Consider the following 26,003-nt stretch of genomic DNA (forward strand, 5'->3'; position numbering starts at 1 on the left):
CAAACATGTAATAAAGGTTAGTATGTGAGTATTTTCTGACATGTTGATAAGGTTAAAGGTTATTATCATTGCGCCGTAACTCGGCAACTCAGGTAGCAAAATTTTCTCTGACTTTATGACTTTATCATCCAACTTTAAATGCCGTTTATGTGAAATTTAGGAAGTAGGAAACTAATTTTTCTGATATTTTTCCGATTTCCAATATTAGGAAAAGAACAGCACGTGTTTTTCTTTTCATCTCCTGTGATAAATACTCCATAATATTCGAAATATTTTATAATAATCCTGTATTTATTACTATAATATTTCTACAGTGACTTTGAGTTTTGCTGTGCCGTACCCCCAGAAGATTCCCTAGTGTTTCCTTGTGTTTCCCCTTCCCAGTGTTCCCAGTGCTCCCCTGTCTCTCTCTCTCTCTGTCTATGTTTTGTTTGTGTGTGTGTTGGCGTGGGCGTGGTCTCCCTTCCTCGTTCTCCTGGCTCCCGGCTCTGCTCGTCCTGCACACCTGTCTGCGATCGGCTCATCGCCTCTCCCAGTCTGCTCACCTGCCTCTCATCAGCTCACCTGCCTGCAGTATATCTGCCCCGGCTCTTCAACCATTCTTCGCCAGATTGTTGTTTCAACCTCAGTGGTAGATACGCTTCCAGGCCAATTTAGTTTGAACTAGTCCTAGTGATTTTGTCTCTTCGTGTTTCCTGTGACTAACCAGCCTCTCTCGTGTCCCAGGATCATCACCTGTCTTCCTGCCTGCCTGCTAGCCACCTCCTAGCCTCCAAACTCCCCCTGCCTCCCCTCATCCCACGCTCACGCCAAGCCCCGCTCCTCCTCATCATCACTCCCCCCCCAGCTGCCACCGGATTCCCACTCCCTGCCATCAGCCCCTCATCCAGATCCTCCTTCACAATAAAACCTTTTTTCTTACCAACACCACTCTGTCCGTGTCCTGCGTCTGGGTCCCTCCTGTGTTCGTAACAAATGTATTATATGGTTATTGCAATTCTTTTTCATGAGGGACATTTGTTCTCTAGAGAAACACAGTCTGTCAGGTCCTGATGGGTGTCATGATGGGTGTCATATTCTTCATAAATCCTCAGAGAGAAGACAGAAGTGAATGATGCTGCATCACTGCAGACTGCAGCCTCACTGCAAAAAATGACAAACTTGGCGAGACGATTTAACCTTTATTTTATCTCCATTTTGATTTTAGACTTTATTATACTCGATTTCTCGACACTGTCACACCTTATTTTACGTTTATCATTTTAATTTGGTTCTTTATTTTAATCTTTATTTATCTTTACTATTTTTTTTATTTTATTTTATTTTATAGGCTACTTAGGCTATTTTTACACTTTTAGACTATTTTTATACTTTATGTAATTAATGAGGTTATTTTATTTATCTTTAAACTTAAGCTAAAATGATCAGATAATTTCACTGGTTTCAATAAATCAGACTTCATGATGATGTAACTTGATCCTAATGATCCTTGAAGGAAGTCACACAGACTCGTTAGTGTCTATCAAGTGAAATTTCTCAGCAAAATTATCTCCCGGTGCACAGTCAGCCTGTATTTGACTGACGATACATCCTGCTGTGAGTTTGCCAAGTCTGGACAGAGGATAAAATCATGTTCCTTGCTTGTCATTTTTTGCAGTGCGCGCAACAACAGCCTATTTAATGAGCGAGCTGCCGGAGAGGAGCCGTCAGTTCATCTGAACGTGGGAAACGAGGCTTTACAAGCGTCAGCAGCCAATTACAGTGGAGTTTAGACTGAACACGAATTAAATCAGATTATTTGCGCGCATCAAACCGAGGAGTTACAGCTGATGTGAAGTGGGGGCTTCAGTTACACCGGCTGCCTCATCCTCATCGGATGCTGTTCCATTTACAGATATGTTTCATGTTTAACTCTTCTACCGGGGTTGACGCCGCGTTTTGGGAAAATGAAGTTGGACTCTTCTGCCGCGGGAACAGAAATGCTCTGCCGCTCAGCTGCAGGCTGCCGAAGGACGCTGGATATTGAGAAGCACTGGTTTCACTCACCTACATTGCATCAATATGTGAATTTATAGACTGTGTGTTTTTTTTCTGCGAGGGGAACCGAGGCTCTCACCGCGCCGTGCGTAATTGGATAACCGAGCTGTTCCACTTTACGCGCAAGCCCGAAATCCAACAAACCGAGGCGATGCCACGCGTGTAACCCACAGCCGACCATGTTCTCCGAAGTGACCGACGTCAACCTGACCGCCAACTTCAGCGATGACGACCCGCTGACCCCGCTGGACCAGGGGTGGAGCGACGGCCCGGCGGAGCGGCTCCCGCGGACCTTTCACCGGGTGGTGTCCGTCTTCCTGGGCTCCATCATGGTCTTCGGCTTCCTCAACAACCTCGTGGTGCTGATTCTGTTCTGCAGGTTCAAAACGCTGCGGACTCCCGTCAACATGCTGCTGCTCAACATCAGCGTGAGCGACATGCTGGTGTGCGTCTGCGGCACCACGCTGAGCTTCGCGTCCAGTCTGCGGGCGCGCTGGCTGTACGGGCGGCACGGCTGCATGTGGTACGGCTTCGTCAACTCCTGCTTCGGTAAGTCGCTCCAGCTCAGCGGTGTCCGAGCTTTTTTGGGATATAAATGACCTCCATTCTCTCAAAATTGGGTAAAAATCGGGTCAAGGGTCCCGTTCTGCAAAAAATGTCGCTCTTAGCGAGTCATTCAGCCTCATATTCAGTGTAAAAATCATATTTTTCTCGTAATAAGTGAAAAATCTGCCAATAATCCCATTTCTTTTCAGTGCAGTTCACTTGTTTCAGGAATGTATCTCATCCCAGTGGCCGATTTTTCCACTTGTGTGAAGAAAAATAAGATTTTAAGACTCAATTCTAGATAAAACGGCGTGTTAAGATGGATATTTTTTTGCAGTGTAGTGGAGAGAGTGAAACCTCTGATCAGAAAAGTCTTTCTCACACATTCTGTTATTTTATCATTCTGTCACTAACTACATGAAACAATAGTGGAATTTTGATGGAGGGGGAAACCTGGGAAAACCTCAAAGACTTTGGGAACCGCTGCCCAAACTCATTTATTACCACTCTTAATCAGAACTGATGTGCCATGAAGTCCTAAGGTGTGTGTGTGTGTGTGTGTGTGTGTGTGTGTGTGTGTGTGTGTGTGTGTGTGTGTGTGTGTTTCATTCACCCCCATAGCCTATACAAACAATAGTAAGGCTCTTATCAAATGGGAAATGTGAGGAAGGTGGTATATTAGCGGCATAGGTCAATGGCAATTAGACTCCCTGATAGGTAATTAACCAATCAAATCAAAACTAATGAATATGGTAATTAACACTGTAATGCCCAGTGACAGCTGAGTGGCCTGTAAGGACTGCAGCAAAGGCACTATAGAGCTTTTTCAGGGCATTTTCTGAGTCTCAAGAGCCTCAAGTCTATAAATACTAAACAGTATGAGGAGGTTGGTCCAGTGGGAGACATTCCCACAATCCACCACTGCTGAGTCTGAATGTGCCCCCCCCCCCCCCCCCCACCCTCACTATTGTGAAAATGTGACTTTATTGTTTGCGGATAGACGTAGATATTTAAAGTTATATCGCGAATGCAATAAGTGTCAAAACTATCCAAATCTGATATTTTGTCCATATACCATGTAGCCATAATAATTGACTATTTTCCACATACTCTTCCCTTACTGCTCTACTGCACTTATTAGTGTCAACATTGTCTTAGAGCGTGAAGCCTTTAGGATGATGATGTCACAAGGCAATTTTTGAGGCAATGAAGATGGGCAACGCCTCCAGCAACAGGCAACAAAGTGAGACACGGGGTCAAAAATGTATTCAATAAGGAAATAAGTTGCTTCTGTATGATTACACTGGCAATGCTGAGGCCCAAAATGTTCCCTTGTTTATCACTGCTCATCACACCTACAGTTCATTTTCTTTGGTCCAAACCACAGTGGAAACTTTAATTTGTTCCATGTTTGTATTTAGTTCAATTACTGACCAATTACAAGCCAACCAGGGCTTGTAAACAAAATTCACGACTCAAGTTTATTGGACAGAGTTTTGGAAACCTCGCCAGGTTAGAAATTCAAAACAAATGTGCTTCCAGTTCCTGTAACTTTATCTCAGCCTGATGGACTTGTCTGTCTCTTCTTCTGTGGTGTTCATACCAGTTAAGAACACATGAAGAAACAGCTGAATATGAACATCCGTCCAGACTTCATTTTGTTCTGCTAGGCTTTCCAAGCATGAGGAACTGCATCCCGTCTCCTTCTACCCATAATCCCTTGCGTTTCGGGGTGGTTTCCTTCTAGTCGGTTGGATTAACGAACCGCACCGCAGTTCTCTTGTTAGAGGACTGAGACTCTCGGTGCCATTATTTGGTGCCACCAGAGTTCAAAGGTCATCGTTCTCACCTGGACAAACAACCTGCTCAGTAAACCTTTCCTGGATAAGTAAAAGTTAAAATTATACACTGAAGAGAGAGGCAAAGCACTGGAATATGTTCTTTTTGCTTCACATGCAAGTCATCAAAGGGTAATTCATATTTTGCATGTGATATTCAGATGGCTCCTTTGACCTGATGGTAATCTATGATATTGAACTGGGATGTACAGCCTGTTTTTCATTGAACAGCCTTACGAGTGTCAGCAAAACCTCACAATGACAAACCAATGGGAGTCACAGGGCCGAGTGTGAAATCAAATGGGCTGCAGATCATCTTCATGGAGCATGAATTAAAGACTTGTTCTTGATGTAAGGTGATTTAAGGCAATTTACACTAAGGATTATAAAACACAAATTATTCCCGTTTATTTCCTCCTTTCCTTTCTCCTGTTTTTTTTCCATGTTTTTGTTTTTATCGTATTTTATTGCTACATTTTTTGTGGTTTTATATTGTGCAAATAAACAAAACTACCCTTATATATCCTTAAAAGTGTATAACTGAAGCAGTAGTATGTGTATTGTTACCTTAGAACAAAACTATGCATCCCAGTTTCACCTGGTTCTTAGTGAAGAACCAGCTTTGTTGCTTTAATCACATAAGAGCAACTTGCCAGGAAACATATGAATACAGTCTCAACCCTTTTCTCACTTTGTTGCCTGTTGCTGGAGCTGAGATTGCCCAAAATAGTTTTGTTGAAGAGTGAGAAGAATGATGGTGTGAAGACAGAATCTACTTGATATATGGATTCATTCTCTGCACATTCACACTGATCTGGGTCCAACAGTATTTGCAGATAATTTGGTTTAACCTGAACGGGTCCTGCAGCAGGTAGAAGGTTCAGTGCCTTGCTAAAAGACTCTTCAACACATGTGGACACTGGGACTGAACCTGCGACCCTCTGGGTACGGGACAGACTCTCTACCTTTCATGTTGCTCCTTTCAAAACCTTTAACGTTGCATCTCCACTCTCCTCCACACACAAAGGATGAAATGAAAAGGAACAAAACAGAAAAACATTGTGAACTTCCAGAGGGTTTAAAACTTGCACTTTTTCCCCTCTCCATCCCTCAAATTAGGTGAATAAAATGCCTGAGATTCCCAGTTTAGATGGAGGATTTGTGGCAGTTGATGCAACATTTTCATATTCCGTTTCATTTTCCCACCATGAGTTATTTCAAGAGATATTACTCCACTTTCTGTGGGCCGGTGTGGCTCAGTGAGTAGAGCATGGCACTAACATTAGCAGGGTTAGCGGTTTGATTTATAATGGGACCACCTGTACTAAAAATGTAAGCACTCAGGCCACTGAAAGGCACTTAGAAACACAGATTATATGGCATATGCTATTCACACACAAAATACTGACAGGGAAGAGATGGTTTCTTTATACCTTTTGATCGAAAAGCTAAAAGTCACCGCCTCTTCTCTGGGGGTTTTCGATGGTTATTCTGGGAAATGTAGGGAATAAAGTAGAAGTAGACGAGGGAAAGTAGGTTCACCCAAAAAGTAAATTACAATATTTCATCACAAAATAACTCGTGGAATGAACCGAACATCACAGATTGATGATATCTAACAGTGTATGACGATCCGAGGGGGGATTCTCCTTTTAACTTTGTCATCTAAGTCACGGCCCTGTGTAACTCAATGGGTAGAGCGCTAACTCTGAAGAAGAGAAGAGAAAACACACACCTATATCAACATATATTGCACTTGTTTGGGATTAAACATCACATCATCTCAGCGGCATATATAGTCTACAAACAACAGGTGTTCCAAATCACAGGCCAATCAGCATGAGCCTAGAAATTGAAAGAGCGTCTAGAAAGGCCATTCCACAATTTAACATTGCGATGCTGTCCCGCCAAAATATTGCGATATACTATATTATTTCCTGCCTAGAAATTTGATCTTACTATTCAAGCGAAAACAATGGTCATTTGGTGTCATTTGTATGGAAAAGTGAATATCGCAGAAAATATTGCGATATTTACCGTAGACATTAAGCTCGGGCCAATATTCGATAATATTGAATGCCTACAATATTCAACGAGTCACCAGATTTAATGTATATAATAATAATAATATTCACAGAGTAGAAAAAACAGTAGAAAAACATACAAGTAAGTAGCTATAAATGGAAAAAAGTAGTAGGTCTACGACAGTGGAGAGTTCAATAATGCAGCCCAGTAAGAAATGCATGAAATCTTCCATCAAGTAGAGTAGAAAAAGAGCAAAAATAAAAAAATTTGAGTCAATGTATACATATAACTACATGCATTTTTGGATAAAAGCATCTACCAAACAGCGCACGTTAATGAAGAAGATGAAAAACCAAAGATGAAGGTTCAGTCTCAACACGGACACTCGATGGGAATCTGTCACTCAGTTGCAGGTGCAGCCATGAATGCAACACAATGGCGTTTTAGTTGGAAAAAGGAGCGGTATGCGGTTGGAGCTCGTCGCCTTTCAGAAGCGGCCATGTGTGCAGACCGCCACAAAAACCCGCGAGGGGAATTAGCAGCTCCGACACGTCTCGCTCCAGTTAACGTGCCAAAGGCCAGCAGGACGCACAAAGGGAGGTCAGGGCGCCGCGGCGGCCGGCGCTCCTGTGATGATGAGGTCAGCGGCGAGGGCGACCGGACCGGATGCTTCACCCGAGCGTTCTTATTCTGGGTACTTTGTTGATGTTCTATCTCGTTAGCAGTATTTCATCTTTGGGTTCCCACTCTATCTGCACCCATTGCACTCCAGACTGTCTCACATTTGATTTTCTTAATGAGGTTTTTGTGGGGTTTTTCCTTTTGTTCTCATTGAGGATCTAAGGTTAGAGGTGTTTTAATTTCCGTGTTCATGTCTAGTTTACATTTACAGTTGATGAAGTGATGAAGGATTATGCAAATAAACCGGACTCACTGTCTGGGTTTAATCATCAGCAGAACAGGAATTATAATTAAATGTTCCCTGTCTACATTTCCTGTTTTCTGTCTTCTTCTTCGGGACATTTTCACGCTCTCTATCAGCGCTGTATCTGTACAGACCAACACCACACACACACACACACACACACACACACACACACACACCACCCTGAAGCTGCAGAACAAACAACTTGTTGAAAATCAGATATGTAACTGAGTCAGGCCCAGTACATTGTAATTATGTGTATTTCATGTGTATCATCTGTTGCACTTATCGCTTATGACATTTTCCTGTAATAGTACTGGTACTGCTATTACTACTACTATTAACACTACTACTACTACTACTACTACTGTGACAACTACCACTACTACTCCTATTAATACTATTACTACTCCTCCTACTACTACTACTATTACTACTAGTTCTACTGCTGCTACTACCACTGTTACTGTTACTACTACTACTATTACTACTACTATTGCTACTAGTTCTACTACTGCTACAACCACTGTTATGATTACTATTACTACTGCTTGTCCTACTACTGCTATAATTGATGCTAATTAAATGTTAGAGTCAGAGGTGTAAGCTGTGTGTAGCTCCGCCCCCCGGCCCTACAGCAGCAGCAGGCCATTCTGTATCTTCAGGTTTGGTCGGACTGTTTTGCCAACTGACTGAAGGCTGTTTGCAGTTGATAAGATCAAACGGCTTTCCAGATAAGAGCCGCGGCCTCACAGAGCAAATTCAACTGTTGAGCACTTTGTCTCAGTGGGCTTGTTTCAGGAAAGAGCTGCTGACAGTGCGGAAAAACCACACAACTGCAATTGTGGTGTTTTTCTTACTTGAATGGAGAGTTTACACGGTCAGTTTGTTGTGGTAAGAGAGAGAGTGAGGTTACAACTTCACTGTATGATTTCAAAAATACACAGGTGTCAAGTAAAAAATACATATTTATTTCTTCAGTCCTGAAAAATATACTTTCTGCAGATATACTGTATGGTAATCGATGTGACTGTTAGCTTGTTTCAGGATTACACAATGTGTGGTGGAAACGTGCTCGTCCTGCAGTCACATGCACTCACATTAAATAACACACATACTGTATATGCATGTCAATTAATTTGTTGCACTTACTTACTTACTGCAGTGTTAACTAATGAACCTCACAAGAAGGAAAGGTCAACATTTATTAAGAGTGTGGGAAGAAAACGCTTCAACAAAAGAGATTCCAGTGAGAAGAGCTGGGACCAAAAATGTACAACATGTAATAATTGCAGACGTTGTTGGTGATTTTAATCCCGATGCAAATCTGCCGTGTTTGTAACTTGTAAGTAAAAATTAAAGCTGCAGTAGATAACTTTTATGGATTAACATTTATTTAGAAGTAATGAAAATAAATCGTCACGTTTGGAGGCCGAAGACGAGCAGGATAATCTGTCAGAATCTCAGAAACAGCGGCAGCCCCGTTCCTCTGCTGTTCTCATTTCAAAGTGAAATATGTCGAAACCCATTTGACCAATGAGGAAGAAGTCTGAGGCAGAAGGCGGGACTCTGGCCTGTCAATCACTCCTCCTGTCACTCACTAGAAGGAGTGGGAGGCGTGGCATTCCTTGTGTTGGGTTTGAATTTCTGGAGATTTAAGTAAAAGTTTGGTAAAGACAAAGATCCTCTGATAATAATCCCATCCCACAATAAATCCCATGCAAGTCAAACGCTTTTTGGTGCAGAATTTATTTTTCTTCTTCATCTAGACGCACAATTTTTTACCTTCATCCTGTCATGAAAAATAGAGGCAGCGGTGGAACCTGTAGATGAAGGTTTTCAATGCGTTTTCGGCACAAACTTTAAAGTTTTGCAAGCGACTCATTTAAAAATCGTAACCTTATACAGTTATACAGTATCCAGGTTACTGTGGGGATTTCAGCGAATTTCATTATCCTATGCAAATGTATCTCATGAAAGGCAGAGCTTGGGGGGAGTAATTCATTAATTACACGAGGTCTCGATGTAATACTAGTCCCATGCAAATTAAGATGGATATCTCTGCAGTGCGGTAGATTTAAAACATTTAGCCGATGCTTTTATTCAGAGCGACTTACAAGGACGAGGAAAGTTTGAAAAACACGCGGCTTCTGATGGGCTGGGATTGAACCTGCGACCCTCCCGCTGCAGGAGAGAGTCTCTACCCGCCTCTCCGTCCCGTGTTCCTCCCTCTCATGTTCCCCATCAAAGGCGGATTGTCTCCCTCCTCACCTCTCACAGAACTGGACTCAAACCCCGGAGTGGAAGTGAAGTAATATCCCAGCATCTGCTCTCTGAGACCCCAATTTCCCGCGCCGTGCTCGCCAGTCAAAACAGATGATGAACGGTGCGTCGATCAAAGCCAAGGAACTCTGCATAATCGCGCTGGTGTTGAATAATGTAGCCGTTTCTCTTTGATAATTGATCATTTTGTTCGGGGGGGATCTTTGATGGCTGCCAGGCAAAGTCAGCCTGACTTTGAGAGAGCGAGCGGGAGGTTCGGCTCCACTGATCACAGTGGGAGAAAACAGGTGGAAACACTGTGAAACCCGACGGTTTGGCTAAGCACACATGACAACTTATTTTATCTGAATTACTTTAATCGGCAAGCACAGTAAACATACAGAAATGTATGTTTTCAGTACAAAATGAGGCATTCGTCATTCGAAAAATGTGACCTGCTCAGACAAAACTAGTGATATTGGAAAATTAAAACAACTTGTGGCACTTTTTTAAAGGTCTAAATTTAAGTCTGTTGTTGACAAAATTACAGACTGTCTTCTTCTTATTAGTATTGCCAGTAATCTCTGCATTAATATCACCAAATGACTGACAGCACACGTATTATTCTGTGCAAAAAAATGGATTGTGCTTAAAATTTTAAGCTTAACTCCTTAGAGTATAAACAAATGTCAGTTTTCTTCCCCTTTATCTCAGACTGATTTAACACAATAGTGATTCAGCCTATATCTTGGTACTTGGACAAAGACAACAAGTCAAAACGTGTCAGTTTGTAACAATAAAGAGAGCTGTTTTAAGAGAAACAATGTTGCAGTCAAGCAGCCCTATCCCAAGAAAATATGTTTTGTTGCACCGGCACAATACAAGAAATCAGCCTGTATCTAGTTCATCCAATATGGCCGCCAGAGGGTGTGTCACATCACCTGAAAGCTTTCTAAAGCTACAGGAATATTGTCAGAGCCTCAATCCTGCTGCCTTGTAATTTTGAGAAATTGAAACTTATAGTCTTGACTTTATTGTAGATCATTCTGGATTGAGAACATCAGCTAGTTAAATTCCTAAAAACGTAGGGATGGGACGATATATCGAAATTCAATATATCGCGACGCAAAAATGTGACAATACGTATCTTGGGGCAGAAAAATAAATGGCGACATTATCTCCTTTTTATTCTGCTGTAGTAATCACAACTGAGACGCTTGACCATCACAGTTTCACACGCTCTCCATCCAAATTATATTATTGTCACTTTGTAATGACATTTTTAAATTGTTGTTTACATTCTAGCAGCCAATGACATCGCTGGAAAGATTTGTGTCTCAGAAATAAACAGAATTCTGCACAGTGTATAAAAACTTGATAAATACATAAATAAATAGAAATATGATGCTGTTGAACAATGGGATTGGTAATCTTTTTTTTTTGTCAGACATGAAAAAATGTCCAAAACTTTATTGCGATTTGCATTTTTACCAGGCAAAAGTAGACACTTACTGGCCATGCAAATTCAAATTTTGATGATGTTAAGTAAAACCTGTATGATATAAATAGACATTTAGCACGCAGAAATGTTGAGCATATGTGTGAGATAATGAATGAAAGCTCCACAGGGAGAGGTGGGAAACACAGTGGGATTAAAAATGCATCCCCTGCTAGTAGATTCCCATCCAAACCCTTTATTTCTACATCATTAATACACGATAAACATCTTTTAACACTTGAGACTAACAGCTGCATTTTCAAATACACCAGTTAAAATACAACTATCTTGTGGAGGGAACTAAATATTTGAGAAGGGGGGCGTTGCTATGACTAAATACTCGAATTGAAAAGCAGCAGTAAAAATGTTTATTATCATCATTTTATTATCTGTTAACCACTAAAAAAGTCAATGGATTTTGATGATCTAAGAGAAGCCGTTAATCGAAGAGGATGAATATATTTATGGCTACTGTTTCCTTGTATGATTTGGTAAATCTAACAACGCTGGTTCGCACATAAAGTCGATTTAGGGAAATTTCTAGAGGGACATTTTGAAAGCTGACATGTTTCATTGCTAAAATTCAAAACAGCAGAATCGGCAGAAGACTGAAGAACTGAGAAATGCTAAAAGGCTTAAAGAGACAACAGCAGCTGAGTCCCACATTAACAGCCCTCTAATCGCTCCTTCACTGCAATTCACTATTGATTTTTGTAACTACTCTGTAAATATCGGCACTCGATATCTGTACATTTTCAGGTCTCCTTTTTTACATTGTATCAATTTAGCTGGCACTGGCACATCCACAATGACTTAGATGACAAGTGCAACAGTAAAATAGGATTTAACTCCTACCGCACCAACCAATGCAATCAATCGATCAATAGTAAGAAGGTGAAGGGTCAGAGTGAAATAATGACTATAAATAATATTCCTGTAACACAGTTGTCAAGCTCCTTTTAAAGTCTAGCTTTTAGATAACTGCTATACAAATAAAGTGTATTATTATAATGTATGACTGAGAGCCTCCTACCCAAATTCCCCTCCACAAAGCTCTTCTCGTCTCCAGTGTAGAGATAATATTTTTCCAACCACAAGTCTGGAGAACGGCCACCATGACACCCACTAAATGTCAGTACAGATTTCAGTTGCAAATGCGAGCCACTTATCACAGCAGGACTCTTCAGTTAGCATTGGCACATATTCCGTATTCAACAAGCCTCATTTTTCCAAATTGTCCCATTACCAGAGAGTTTGTGTTCCTGTTGAGCAGCAGAGCTTTTAATAAATGAACTGTTATCCCACCTGGGGCTCCACAGCAAATCCTAATGACTACATCTCCAAAAACACAACGAACAGCTGAGCAGGTAGAGAACAATTATTACATTTCACACACACACAATGTGACTGTAGAAGATTATTACGTTAAACAAAACTCACTTTTCACAGAAGTAAATATCCATTCTGCTACTCTCTGTTGCTGATTGATTTAACACAACAGTGATCCGACCTCTATCCAGTTCATGAAAGCTTTTACATTTGCTGTTGCTAACAAGGTGAGAAATGCTACATGCTAACAAGCTGCTAACAAGTTTATTGCTGTCTTAACGTACACATATTTAACAATACACGCCTAAAAATGAACACAATTTTCACGTTTTTATATCAAAACCCCACTACTTTTCCTTCCTGGAAAACTGCATATTTTTTGTGGTTGCTGCAGATTTACAAAACAATTCCTCCCATCATATAAAACCTACAATTTTACATCTTTCAAGGCGACAACAAAGACAAAATCGTCCTCTTCTTCCACTTCCAGCTCTCAGAGGGTTTCGTCTGCTTTCTGCTCCAGCAGCGGGGTGATGGAGGTGTTGGAGGAGGAGTGCAGGCTGGCATTTAGTTCTTCTGAAACACTTTCCATGATTGCTACGGTCCAGGCTTTCCTCAGCACTCTGTTTCAACTGGAAATATGTCGAATTCATGCTGTTTTTAACCCTCGTGTTGTCCTCGGGTCAAAAGTGACCCGTTTCTGAGTTTAACAGCAGTGAAAACCTCCTAAATTTATTTTTTTCTGCATGAAATTCGATGACTTCTCCTGGAGTGATCTTACAATTAGAATTTAGATTCAATTTTTTTATATAAGCTGTACACTATCAGGGACAAAGATTGTCTTCGGGTCATTTTTGACCCGACAGTTATTAAATCAATTACAGACTAAATAAAATTTTATAAAAAATGTATAAATGATTTGTAGTAACTACATATGAAGCACTCTTTTTCTCGCGAGAAAAATGGTTTTCTCGCAAGAAATAGAGTCAGGGGTGGTTCAGTACTTATGATGTATATTTTACAGTAAAACCGTACAGCACTGTATGTACACTGAATAAATACAGAACACCTGGACTGTGAGGTAGGAAAACACAGTTATTCCCCAAGCTGTTGATATGTGACAGGTTGTTTCTTCATGCAAAATAGATTTTGGGTTAAAAATTAAATGAAGAGGCTTTATAGGTTACTAGGAGGGACAGTGAGAGTGGGTAACTTTTGACCCGAGGACAAGGGGAGCATACAGAATATGAAGACATCACAGGGGTGAAGTGCAGTGCTGCAGAAGGAAACCTCACTGAACACACTCACTCTCTTTCCCACGCAGCGCCTCACTTCAGATTCACACAGGTACACACATTCACACCTGGGAGCCGCCCAGTTCAACCGCGGCGTTTCTCCTTCACTTTTCTCTTCCGCTTCCGGAGCCTCTCTGCCGCTCAAACCGGCGCTCTCCCGGTCGGCTTCGCTGACCTTTACGCTCCCGCCGCCGCCCGTAAATAATACTTCGACTAGACAGGGGCTTGAGCAGAACCTGGGCGCTAAATCAAACCCCGCGGACGGTAATATGATGTACGGCTGGCGGCGGCTTGACGTGTGATGAATCTCTCTCTCCCTCTCTTCTCCTTCTTCTCTTCCTTGAGAAAGCCGGTAGATAAAAACACAGGGTTAAATGCAGTTGATGGATCAAGCGGCCGCTCATCTGCTGCGACAGGTTTACTCCCTCGGGGCCGATGACTCTCCATCCTTTTCCACAGCCCCTCCCTCCCCCTCCTCCCCCTCCCTCCTCCTCCTTCTCCTCCTCCTCCTCCTCCTCCTCCCCCCCTATAGACATCTGCGCTCCTGTCGGATCCGATGCCGCCTGCTTTACCGAGTCAAAGACATGGAAGTGAGGAAATTCAAGAAGTCCTATGTGGAACGGCACGCTCTAATGCCCGTGTGTTGCCTGTTCACACACTCAATTCCCGAAAACAAGACGTGCTTTCCCTCTCTGGGTGCGTTTGATAACATTTCAAACACGCGAGAGTTGTCAGTCTAGAGAATCTGAAGACAGAGTTTTTGAAGATACAAACTTTTGAGCTTTTTTCCGCCACGTTCAGCCAATTCCAACTCTCTAATCTCACTTGTATTTTCTGTTTTCTCGTGCCGCTGTGAATTTGAGTGATGCTGAATTTATTTTCCCTCTCTGGTTGTGACTGAAAGGCAGACATTTTTGATTGAAACTTGCATGCGTACGTCAGCTGCAGCGCTGTACTCTTATCTTGTTAGACTTGCATTACAGTAAAGCCGAAGCATACATACGGATTATTTTCTTTTCATAAAAACACTTCTTGCACTTCACTTTCCTGGCTTATTTGAAAGGGGAAAACATAACATTCACACCATGACAACCACAGCATCCGATTGCACTCTATGTTCGCTGTCAGGTGAAAAACTCAGGGTTTTGAAAGGAATTTATCAACACAAGGATGGTACACTGCAATCCATTTAAACAAGTCCATCTCAATAAGTCATTCAGTCTCATATTCAGCCTTCAGATCTTATTGTTCTTAAACCAAGAGAAACATTCTGCAGTGAGGAGAGATAACTCCACTTGTTTCCAATGCAGCTTCACTTGTTTCAGGAGTTTTCTAGAAATGAGTGTCAGTCTGTTGAAACCAGTCAGAATAAGGCAGATCACTGCACTGCTGTCAAGAAAATGACTCTTGATTCTACTAAATTCTTCAAACAAGTTGATTTGCATTGGAAACAAGTGAAATTATTAAACCTCACTGGCAGATTTTTTCACTTATTTTAAGAATATGATTTTAGGACTCAATAATCGACTAAATGACTTGTTAAGATGGAGATTTTTTGAGGATTTTTCTCAATTTATAGACGACCATGTAATCCTTCAATTTAAGTTAAAATCAAAAGTGGAGTTACAGGTTTGTTTGTTTTTTGGCAAAAAGAGACTCTGAGAAGAATAGTTTCATGTGAACGTTTCATGTGTACTTTGCACTTGAACACGGAGCTTCCCATGCTCATAATTACATGCATCACTTTCTCCTCAGCATCACTTCCTCATGGCAGACTGGGCCGACACACGGTGCCGCATGTGGGCTGCTTCAACACACACATTAAATATATAAATAGACGGAAATGTGCTGTATGTTCCACTGTCTAGTGTGAGACTCTGTAAGGTGTTGATGGGACTAAATTTGCGTTTTTATTCTGAATATCACTGCTGTCATTGGAAAAAATGACAACAGTAACTCTCATTTTGGTGATTCTCATATTTTCCCATGAACTGAAGATTTAGAAGGAAAGTTTCATGATCCAACAGCTGTTAGAAACCATTCAAAAGCTGTGATAACGTTTCAAACATGCTGGGTTATCAATGTTAAAGTGATGATGAACTTTGGTAGTAGTTTCCCACCTTTTTTGCCTATTTACAATTATTGGTGAACGTATTATTTTCTTCGTTCCATCGGCATAAGTTTCCTCCGATCAGATTTCGGTGTTCCACTTGTTCAGACTGAAAGGTTTAATACACATAAAGAAAGAGATTCACTTCAAAACAATTCAGCAGCATGACTAGTTTTTTATATATTGTCAGAATCTGCTTTGTCGGCGTTCCTTTATGTGCTAGAAGTGATTTTCAGACTGTTCCTCCATATAATGGCAGTGAATGGAGAGAGAAAAAAAACACAATTCTCCAGTCTCCTCTACCGGAGCAACAGATCACAGAATCACTGATTTGGGGGTTTTATCATGGAGGAAGAGACACAACCCAAGATGCTACCAGAGTCACACAGCACTTTAACATAACTATCTTCTTCTGAATCCATATAAAAATTGACTTTTTGAAAAATACAAAGTTTTAAGGACAGTCAAGGAGTTACTTTCAGCACTTTTTGACACCTAGACAGTAATTCACATGTTGCATAAATCACAATTTGCCAAGACAGCATGGCAAATGTATGCATGCATATAGATAGCCTGTCATTTAGGTTGACAAATAGGAGGTGGGAGTGGACCATATGGTGCAGGATGCTGTGTTTCCTACCTGCACACTCAGGATGACAGGTCACTCAGCAGCATCCTGATCCCCCGCTCCGCCTCGCCTCCTTTCCCCCGAGTCGAAACACGCACACACACACCCGCTGATGAAAACAAATCCATACAGACACAACGGAGATGGGAATTATTTACATGGTTGTGTCACAGCATTTAGCAAAAAACAGTCAATATTCCATTAGGAGGAGCCCGAACATCTGCATAATGACATCCTGCGTTGAGGGAGAAACTGCGGAAAATGGATTTTTCAGTTTAGGATGAAATTTAAGGATATTTGGTATTACAGAACCACGATTCCTAACTGCATTTAGGAAAAAATCCTATCTTAAGATAAGAATTTAGCTGTTACAGAAGCGTCCTAACTCTGAATCCTATTTTTAGAATAACATGTTTTGACCCTATTGTCCCATTGTTTTCCATCACATTGATCGATTCTGGCCAAAATGTAGTCCATTTCCTCATTATAGAGCTTTACGTCTTGCTTGACAGTGCAGCTCAACAATATAATCAATACAACCGATCCAGTCCTAACGGGGCAATGGACTCTCAATCAGCACCCAAAGCATTTTTCAACATATTGATGTTCACTATTTAATGAGACATGTTGGTAAAAAGATGTAAATGAAAATAATGTTAAGTCAGTTTTGATGCTACCTTGTATGGTGTAAAGTAATGCAAAACAAACAGTGAAAGTTAGAGTGCATACATATAATTTATTTTTTCATTCTTGTTTCATCTCCCTGTAGATTTTTCCTTGTGTTTTTCCAGAGGAAAAACACAAAAAGCACATTTCCTCTCAGATTTCTTAGCACTTCTGCACATTGCTTCTCATTTAGACTTATGATTAGTTGATTATTTAGTCTTTTAATCTTGTGTATTTCTCTGCAAATAGACTAAAATGACACTAAACCATTACAAACACACTCTCAAACACACTAGACCTAACACATTTGAGGTTTGAGTCGGGTTGAATGCGAGTACAAAGAATTTCCCCTCTTGCTGCGCTCTACATCTCTTCATTTACAAATCCCCCCTGCCTCGTTCCCACCGAGATTAAAGCGAGATGAGTCACATGTTTCTGTGAACGCCACACACTCAGCTCCACGGGAGGCTTTCAGAGACGAGTTCGACTGCAGCGAGGAGTCAAGACAGAAGTGTCAGGGACGCGTTGACAACTGACAGTAGGCCTACAGACTGTACTGACACAGTTCAGGGAAAATAAGACCTCACATACAGTTCAAGGCATGTGATCGACTGATAGACACTGGACAAGACATAATACTGTACATATAGACAGCAGAATATGCATATAAGTCTATAGAGAGCAGCTGTAACACCCAATTCAAACCTGCAGCGATTAACAGCTGCAAAAGGAAGAAATTCAATTTATTTCCTATGTGAAACAGCTGCTAGTCGACTTCCTCAGAGTGTTCAGAGCGGCAGCCAATCAGAGAGCAGAATTACCCGTCACCTGATTTTGCAAGTTTAAGCAAATATTTTACGTTGTACAAAGAAAATGCGTCTGGTCAGGGATTTACAGATGTGATGTGATGTGATGTGATGTGTCTTCACATGGGGTTTTTTTCCACATGTGAACTTCATGTGGTTTTTCTGTAAGGGCCGAACCTCAGCAGCCAATCCGCTGCGTCGCTGTTGGTCTGAATTGGCTGTAAAACTCCAATCCGCTATACATCACTCTACATTTAAACAGCAGACTGTACTCCATCCCTCCATGATAAAACACGGCGGTTAGGAGTTAGGAGTTTAATGGTAATCGCTCCCGGGCCAAGAATGTGTTATAAGTCTTTCAATCAGATCTGCAGTAATCGCCAGCGAGCGATTGCCAATTACTTTCAGCCGAGGTGCTCAGAGTTTTTCCCAGGAGTCCTTTCTCTCTCCGGCGCCGCCCCGCCTGCCTCGCTGACGGGATACATGTCTGATTTAATCAAAGCCGCTCACTGATGAAACAGCATTTAATATATCAGCGATGGATCAGCTGGACGCCTTGGGTAGTTTTACTGAAAAACATGAACATGATGCCTGAGACAGAAGTTGCATTAAACATATGTTCCTAAGTCTGAAGACAATATTTCACTGCTTTAAATTTACAATCTTTAACAGTCATTTTCCACATTTCACTACGAAGCCACACCCCTTAATTTTATCCCTGAAATATCCTTAATTTCTCCATTACATAAACATTAATTATCCATTAAAAATAACAGCTTTTAAAAAAGTAAGGTTCGTATCATGGGTTTTATAAAGGGATTTATTCATGGGTTCACAGAAACTTCACAGAGATTTTTTTATGCCTTTTGTGCAGGTTTACAGAGTTATTAATGGAAAGTTCCTGTCTCCCTGAATTTTTCATTCAATTAGAAAGTAAGGAGTCAAGATTAAAGGGGTGTTTAAGAAGGTTAAGAAGGTTTCCATGGGGTCTACTCCATTAATAACCCCCTTAATTAATTTCTAAGGGGATTTTGCATGAATTAAGGGGTGAATTCATGTAAACTAACGAAAATGTAAGGTTATTTTAAGGGATTACTGGTTCGTAGAGATTTCCAGTTTGGGACGGTGCATGTTTGAGTTGCAACACATCACTATGAACCACTAAAGATCAGAGGAAAAGATCACAGCTAACAACGTTCTCTTCTCTAAAAACTGACTACTTCTACTGAAGTAAAATATCAAAGTAACAGTACTTCTACTTGAGCAGGACACCAGTGGTTCTCAACGTGGGGTCCGGGGACCACCAGGGGTCCTTGAGGGGGGTTCCAGGGGGGCTCCAGCAAATTGATGAATTGTTAAACTTCAGCATTATTTCATTTATAAGAAGTTAACACAATTAGAGAATGTAGAAGACTGACTATTGATATAGTTTCTCTGTTATCTCTCTACCTACAATACAGACAGTCATGGACTTCTGGACAAAATCATATCTGACAATAAAAATATTCTCAGATTTGGGTCATCAATGGGGGTCTGTGGCTCTAATATGGACTAAACTAGGGTCCTTGATATGAAAAAGGTTGAGAATCACTGCTTTCCACCCCTGTTTCTATGAAGATGTGATCGAGTCTTACCTGTTTTAACGATGCCGTTGTCTCCTCAGGAATCGTGTCTCTGGTCTCGCTGGCCATTCTGTCGTACGACCGCTACAGCACCCTGATGGTGTACAACAAGAGGGCGCCGGACTACCGCAAGCCCCTGCTGGCCGTGGGCGGGGCCTGGCTCTACTCGCTCTTCTGGACCGTGCCCCCCCTTCTGGGCTGGAGCAGCTACGGGCTGGAGGGGGCGGGGACCAGCTGCTCGGTGACGTGGACGGAGCGGACGTCGCGCTCGCACTCCTACATCATCTGCCTGTTCATCTTCTGCCTGGGGATCCCGGTGCTGGTGATGGTTTACTGCTACGCCCGGCTGCTGTACGCCGTCAAGCAGGTGGGACACACACACCAGACAGATATTTAAGTGCTTAAATGCTTTAAAGGGGCGTTAAGTAACTTATGACTTCTGTCGCCCTCTATGGGCGACCAGCAGGAATTGCAACAACATTGAGTTGCAGTTCAACTCATGTGGAATATGTGGAATTGTTTAGATGTAGAAATCAAACAAAGTACAAATATATAAATCAGTTTAAGAAGAACTACAAAAAAAAAAAAATTAAAAAGAGGGGAGAATAAAATAAGTTTTTACTTCTTCCTACTCCTTTTGGATGTAATATTGGCTACTTTTGTTTCTTTTTTTGCCTATTTTGGATGGATTTTCTTGTTTTGTTTCTTTTTTTTATGTTGTTGTTACAACATAAAACAGACATAAAAATAAATCCACATAAACATAAACATCGACAAGTCTAGTAACCCGTGAGTTACGGCAGCCTGTAATTGACTCAAACAATAAAGTCACATTTTCACAACAGAAACGACAAAGCTAGCTAATTAGAGCAGGAAGCCAGCATTGATTAGGGCTGCAACTAACAATTATTTTTATTAGTCTATTGATTATTTTTTCAATTGATCGATTTAGTGTATAAAACACCCATCACAAGTCACCAGAGCCCAAAGTGACTCTTCAAATTTCTTCCTTCTATTCTGACCAGCAGCCAAAAAAAACCCCCAAAGTATTGATGTATTAATGATATGAAACGGAAAAAAGAAGCAAATCTTAGCATTTTTTTAAGCTGTAACCAGAAAATGTTTAGTGTTTTTATTTGATAAATGACTTAAACGATTACTCGTTTATCAAAATTATAATTGGTTAATTTTCTGTGAATTGACAATTCAATTAATCAGCAAATCGTTTCTGTTTTCCCGCTTTATCAGGAGAGAGAGAGAGAGAGAGAGAGAGAGAGAGAGAGAGAGAGAGAGAGAGAGAGAGATTTTTTTGTCCTTGTGACCAAAGTCAACCACAAAATGTGCTTTGGTAAAAGCTCAAGTGTTTTTCTAAAAACACAGAACGAGTAAAAACAGTGTGTGTGTTTGAGGTAGAAATAATATTAGTAGTAGAAGTGACAGTGTGACCAGCATCAGACCCTGAGTGTTCGCCTTCAGGTCAGAGTTTCACCTGCAGATACGGAAGGGATTGATTAGGGAAAAACACGCTACAGAGGTGGCAGGTATTTTTGTGTGATTGGGCCTGAAAGTGACATCTGGTTGCTCTACTCTACTTTCAGCAGCACATGTACATGCACAGAAAAATAAAGGTGTGAACTGGAACTGAAAAATGGTTCTTCGGAGTGATGCCATAGAAGAACCATCTCCAACCAGATATTAAAAGGTCCTTAACACTTAGTTATTCTTAGTTCTCCATCGTTACAAAGTCTTTTCTGTAAGTTTCTACGCCCTAAAATAACAGAAATGTGCAGATCGTCTAAAAGCGTACGCTGTATAGAGAGTCGAGAGGTGAATCTTAACTCCATTCGTTTCTTTGTTTAGTTGCAGCCCATGAAAATCGCGTTAACCACTTAGCTGCTAGTCAACAGCGGGAAGGCTTCAGCCTACACTTCCTTTTCCGGCTCCCTATTGGCAGATAATTCTGAGTGCTTGTTCTAACCCACATGGAGTGCCAGTTGGGTGGGGTCTGCCACCTCAGGACTGTTCAGGCAGGTTGCAAATCAGAAAATGCAATTTGCAGAATCGTTCCAAATACCATATAAACCAAACCTGACGCCATGTTGGAAGATCACTGACAACACCTCGTCGTTAAAGAGGTCTGCTGGTCAACCTACATGAATATATGAAAAACGTAAATTTACATAATACTATGGACTTACACCAGAATAGACAAAACATAGCATTTAAACCAGAGAGAGATTTCTACAGTTAGTAAAACTTCACTCTTTCTTCATCTCTTCCACACCTCACTGACGTGGCTGTTAGAATAAACAAACGTTAGTATTTTATGTAAGAAACCCAGTTTAACTGACCTCTTCAACTCTGTTTTCACTATAAATAAAACTTCTCACCCTCCCTCTCTCTCTCACCTCTCTGTAGAGGCTTTTGAAACAGACAAAGATAGCATTTATATAGAAGTGCCAGGACTAAAATAAATCAAGATAACATTGATTTTTAGAGCCACTACTACTTTTCTGAGTGTTTTCCAGTCTGTACTTCTACTTGAGTGGTTTTTTAAGTATGTACTCTTACTTTTACTTATCTTTGTCCAGGCATTTTTGATTATTTATAGCTGATGCCACAGCTTTGCTGGGTTAAAAAGGAGGCATTACCAAACCTTACGCTGATACCAACCCATTCAACTATTTGCAAGCACACCAAAATCTTATTTTTGGGGAGACAATTTGAAGTAATTTTAAGTACACTCACTTGGACTTGGTTCAAATGTAATTGAATAGTATAAAGTTGTACTAGAGTAAAACATTTCAGTATTATTTCAGCAATTTGAAATTCACTCCTTCTCACTTTGCTGAAGCGACAGGTGGCCAGTTCATTATATCAGGTGAAATCCAACTTTTATGTGTAAGTTTTGTTGACTTACGCTGAACTTTTTCACAAGAGAAGCAGTCTGTCACAGTAACGGACAGATGGGACTCAAGTGATTGATTCAGCAACATTTTGCCCTTTAACTCTTCGCAATTAAAACCCCAAAATCCTTGAAGTAAACATCTCGTTAGCGCTGTGTATTGACAGATGTTTCAGAAGTTTGTCTCTGTGAAATCTTTAAAACATGGTTCAGGAATCTCACACTAGAGCTGGAAAGTTACTGCATGAGTAAAAGTGACTACAACAGCAGCCTGAAGGTTGGTGAAGCAGGTTTCTACACATCAGCTGGAGAAATCAGGGTGGAGGGGAAGGTGATTGGACATCCAGTTTCTGTTGAGATGCCTTTAAGCAAGGCACCAGCCCACAGAGGACCTGAGAGTGTAAATATGTGTAAATGTCCTGCCCTCTTAAACTACTTTCCCCAAGATGTTGGTGCAAATAAGAACGTATTCCTGGTCAACTTGCCCGTTCAATAAGATCAATATTAGCCTGCTCCCCTAACCTGTGATGTCACAGCGATGTAAAAATGAAGTGGCAAAAATAAACCGAAAGATTTAGTCAGAAAAAGGTGAACCGTTTCTTCGGATCTGAAAACACCAGTGTGAACTAATCCTGAAATAAACTTAGCGAGTCCACAAAATCAGTCTGTGTTTGCAGATTGGAATTTTAGCCCTAGAAACATTTCTCAGAGGCAGAAATAATCTCATTGGTTGAGTTAAACCTCAGTGGGCGGAGCCAAAGAACTAATAGTTTTTCTTGCAGAGTTACTTTAGAATGAAGCCCAGTCCAGGAAATAGTCAGGAGTATTGTTCAAGCTCATACATTTTCTCTCATTAGAATAACATTATAATTATTTTTGAATTGATTTAATTTTCATTGTACATTACAGTTTAGATTACAAGCAAACTACAAGCAACCAAGGCATCAGGCATAAACAGAGGAGGAAATTAAGAGTAGCAGGTGATGTGATTTTTTTTTACTTTTGGCTTTATCCCAAATTCCCACCACGGAAATTTGTCTTTTAATTATCTGGACATGTGACCTCCCCTCCTCTCCCTTCGGATTACCATCCAAAATTTCAGAGCTTGAGAGCCTAAAGCCGTAGGTACTGTACTGCCAGACACAAGCTTGTCCCTTTGTGAATACCTTGAGAAAGCCTCCCCCACCCCCCCCCGCATTCATTTTCTCCTCCATCCAGTCATTACATAACAGGGCAGGAGAAGGCAGCGTACCAGAACCATACCTTCAACCTGCTCAATCATGTCTGCTAAATCCTCCAGGAGGAAGGGGGGATTAGAGCAGCGAGGGCAGTCTGGGGAAGAAAAACCCGCCTCAACAACACGACTCCCATTTCCTCGTACTTCATTCGCTTCTCAAAGGATTAGCTGGAGGAAGCAGCGGAGCGGAGCAGTCACATGGTTTTCCTGCTTCATTTGTAGCACACACACTTCGACAGGTGGCTCCATACATTCCTCTGGTTCAACTGATTATCATGCAATAAAAAATGGTCAAATATTGCAGTAATACCTGTTACAATAGGTATCAAACCTATTGCTTTCATTGTCTCAGGAGTTTGGCTCAGCTTGGAGTTCAATATGGTTTCTCAGCTTTTTCAATGGTACAAGAGCAATTATTCAATTTATTATAGCAGATTTTTTTGTTACTCTGCTTTGTTTTTTGTATTATACATTTGTGACTTGTTACACAGGAAATCAGTAGGATTTTTACTCCCCCGTAGCACAAATTGTCCATAATATACTATCTGCTGGGTTCTTGATCAGTACCAGTGACTCAGTGATTACTTGGGCAGCTGATTTCTGTCTTTCAAAACTCACCTTCCAGTCTGTTCTCTGTTTTGGAAGATAAACCAATTGGAGTTTTTTTTTTAGATTTTGGAAAGTTTCAAGACACTCACCTACTGGCATTTTCCACTGTTCAACGGACTGTGAGCGACCAATGACACGAGACATTTCAGTTACAAAGGCTAAAAAAGCCTAGTTTTCAAGCCAAAAAAGAAAATGCCAAAGCAGTTTTTGTTATTCCAGTAATCAGCATGGTGATATATTAACTCTTCACTAGACATTTCTGTTTGATCTCTGCTCTAATAATAAGCTTACTGCTCTCTATTGGGAAAATGTGACTCAATTACAGGCCAGCGTAGGTCAAGGGGACAAGAAGGTTGGGGGGCTTTGCCGGACACTCACGAAGGAAGAAACAAGATCTGCTGATATCCAATTCCTTCTGGATATTCCCCTTTAAGAAAAGCACCATACAAACACACTGATCATTACGTTTCCATCCCACAAGCTCACCTCTCTCTCTCGCGTTCCCCCTGCAGGTCGGGCGGATTCGCAGGACGGCGGCGCGGCGCAGGGAGTTCCACATCCTGTTCATGGTCATCGCCACGGTGGTGTGCTACCTGCTCTGCTGGATGCCGTACGGCGTGGTGGCCATGATGGCTACCTTCGGCCGGCCGGGGCTCATCACCCCGGTGGCCAGCGTGGTGCCGTCCATCCTGGCCAAGAGCAGCACCGTCTTCAACCCCGTCATCTACATCCTCATGAACAAACAGGTGAGCCAATCACAACCTTTGAATGCCCAATGTGCATCATGTGACCAGAACTAATGTTCACATGGAGAAGCAGCAGAGAAACCTTACATAGGGCATCTTTTGAAAAACGCAGTAAAAACCAGTAAAGTGAAAAAGAAGGGATCGGCCCGACGTTAGAGAGGAAAATCCTGAAAATGTTGTAGTTCCTAAAAGTGGATCATCGTCTGTCATCTGGAGACACTTTGATTTTAAACCAGATGAACACAAACAAGTCCAGATTCTGGGGAAAATAAGCCTTACAGTTGTAGCTTCAACCCAAAGTGATAAAGTCATAATTATTTATTGAGTTAGGACACAAGAGTAAGACAGTAAGAGTGAAAACAAGACTTTCTAGCTGCTGCTACTTTGAGAGATACTGCAATGAAAAAAGTGAAAAAGTGAAAATATGTTTAAGGGCAAAAGTACAAAAAAAAAAAAAAAAGTGTTTTCTGTAACCAAGACAAATAATGGCATGATCACATCGTGATCAAATCATGATCACAATATTAGCAAAAATAATCAGGATTATCATTTTTGTCATAATTGGGCAGTGCTATGTTTCAGCTTGAATGGGCCTTTGTCAGGGTGTGACAGTGTGTGATAGTGTGTGATAGTGTGTGACAGTGTGTGATAGTGTGTGATAGTGTGTGATAGTGTGTGATAGTGTGTGACAGTGTGTGATAGTGTGCGATAGTGCTTTGGACCCTCTTTTTGGTTTTACAACATATATTGATATCAACACATCAGCACAATATGAGTTGGATTGAAAAGTTACACAAATGTATGTTGTGAATCTATAAAAAACAGAGTCATACACAAGTGTTACAAGCTAGTACAATTTTATTTAGTCTAAGTATAAAACAATATACTGAGTTCCAAATGTGAAATACTGCACTTTGTT

At 41.1% G+C, this 26,003-nt stretch overlaps 1 protein-coding gene across 1 annotated transcript; it reads left to right on the top strand.

Annotated features, from left to right (window-relative positions):
- The first annotated feature begins 2,216 nt into the window (after positions 1-2,216).
- On the top strand, positions 2,217-25,138 carry LOC139920557 (opsin-3). Its single transcript, XM_071910584.2, has 3 exons — positions 2,217-2,586; positions 19,629-19,954; positions 24,851-25,138. The coding sequence occupies exons 1-3, from the start codon at positions 2,217-2,219 to the stop codon at positions 25,136-25,138; spliced, it is 984 nt and encodes a 327-aa protein (XP_071766685.1).
- The last annotated feature ends 865 nt before the right edge of the window (positions 25,139-26,003 follow it).

This window comes from Centroberyx gerrardi, chromosome 21 (genome assembly GCF_048128805.1).
Source record: "Centroberyx gerrardi isolate f3 chromosome 21, fCenGer3.hap1.cur.20231027, whole genome shotgun sequence".
Classification (NCBI taxonomy): domain Eukaryota; kingdom Metazoa; phylum Chordata; class Actinopteri; order Beryciformes; family Berycidae; genus Centroberyx; species Centroberyx gerrardi.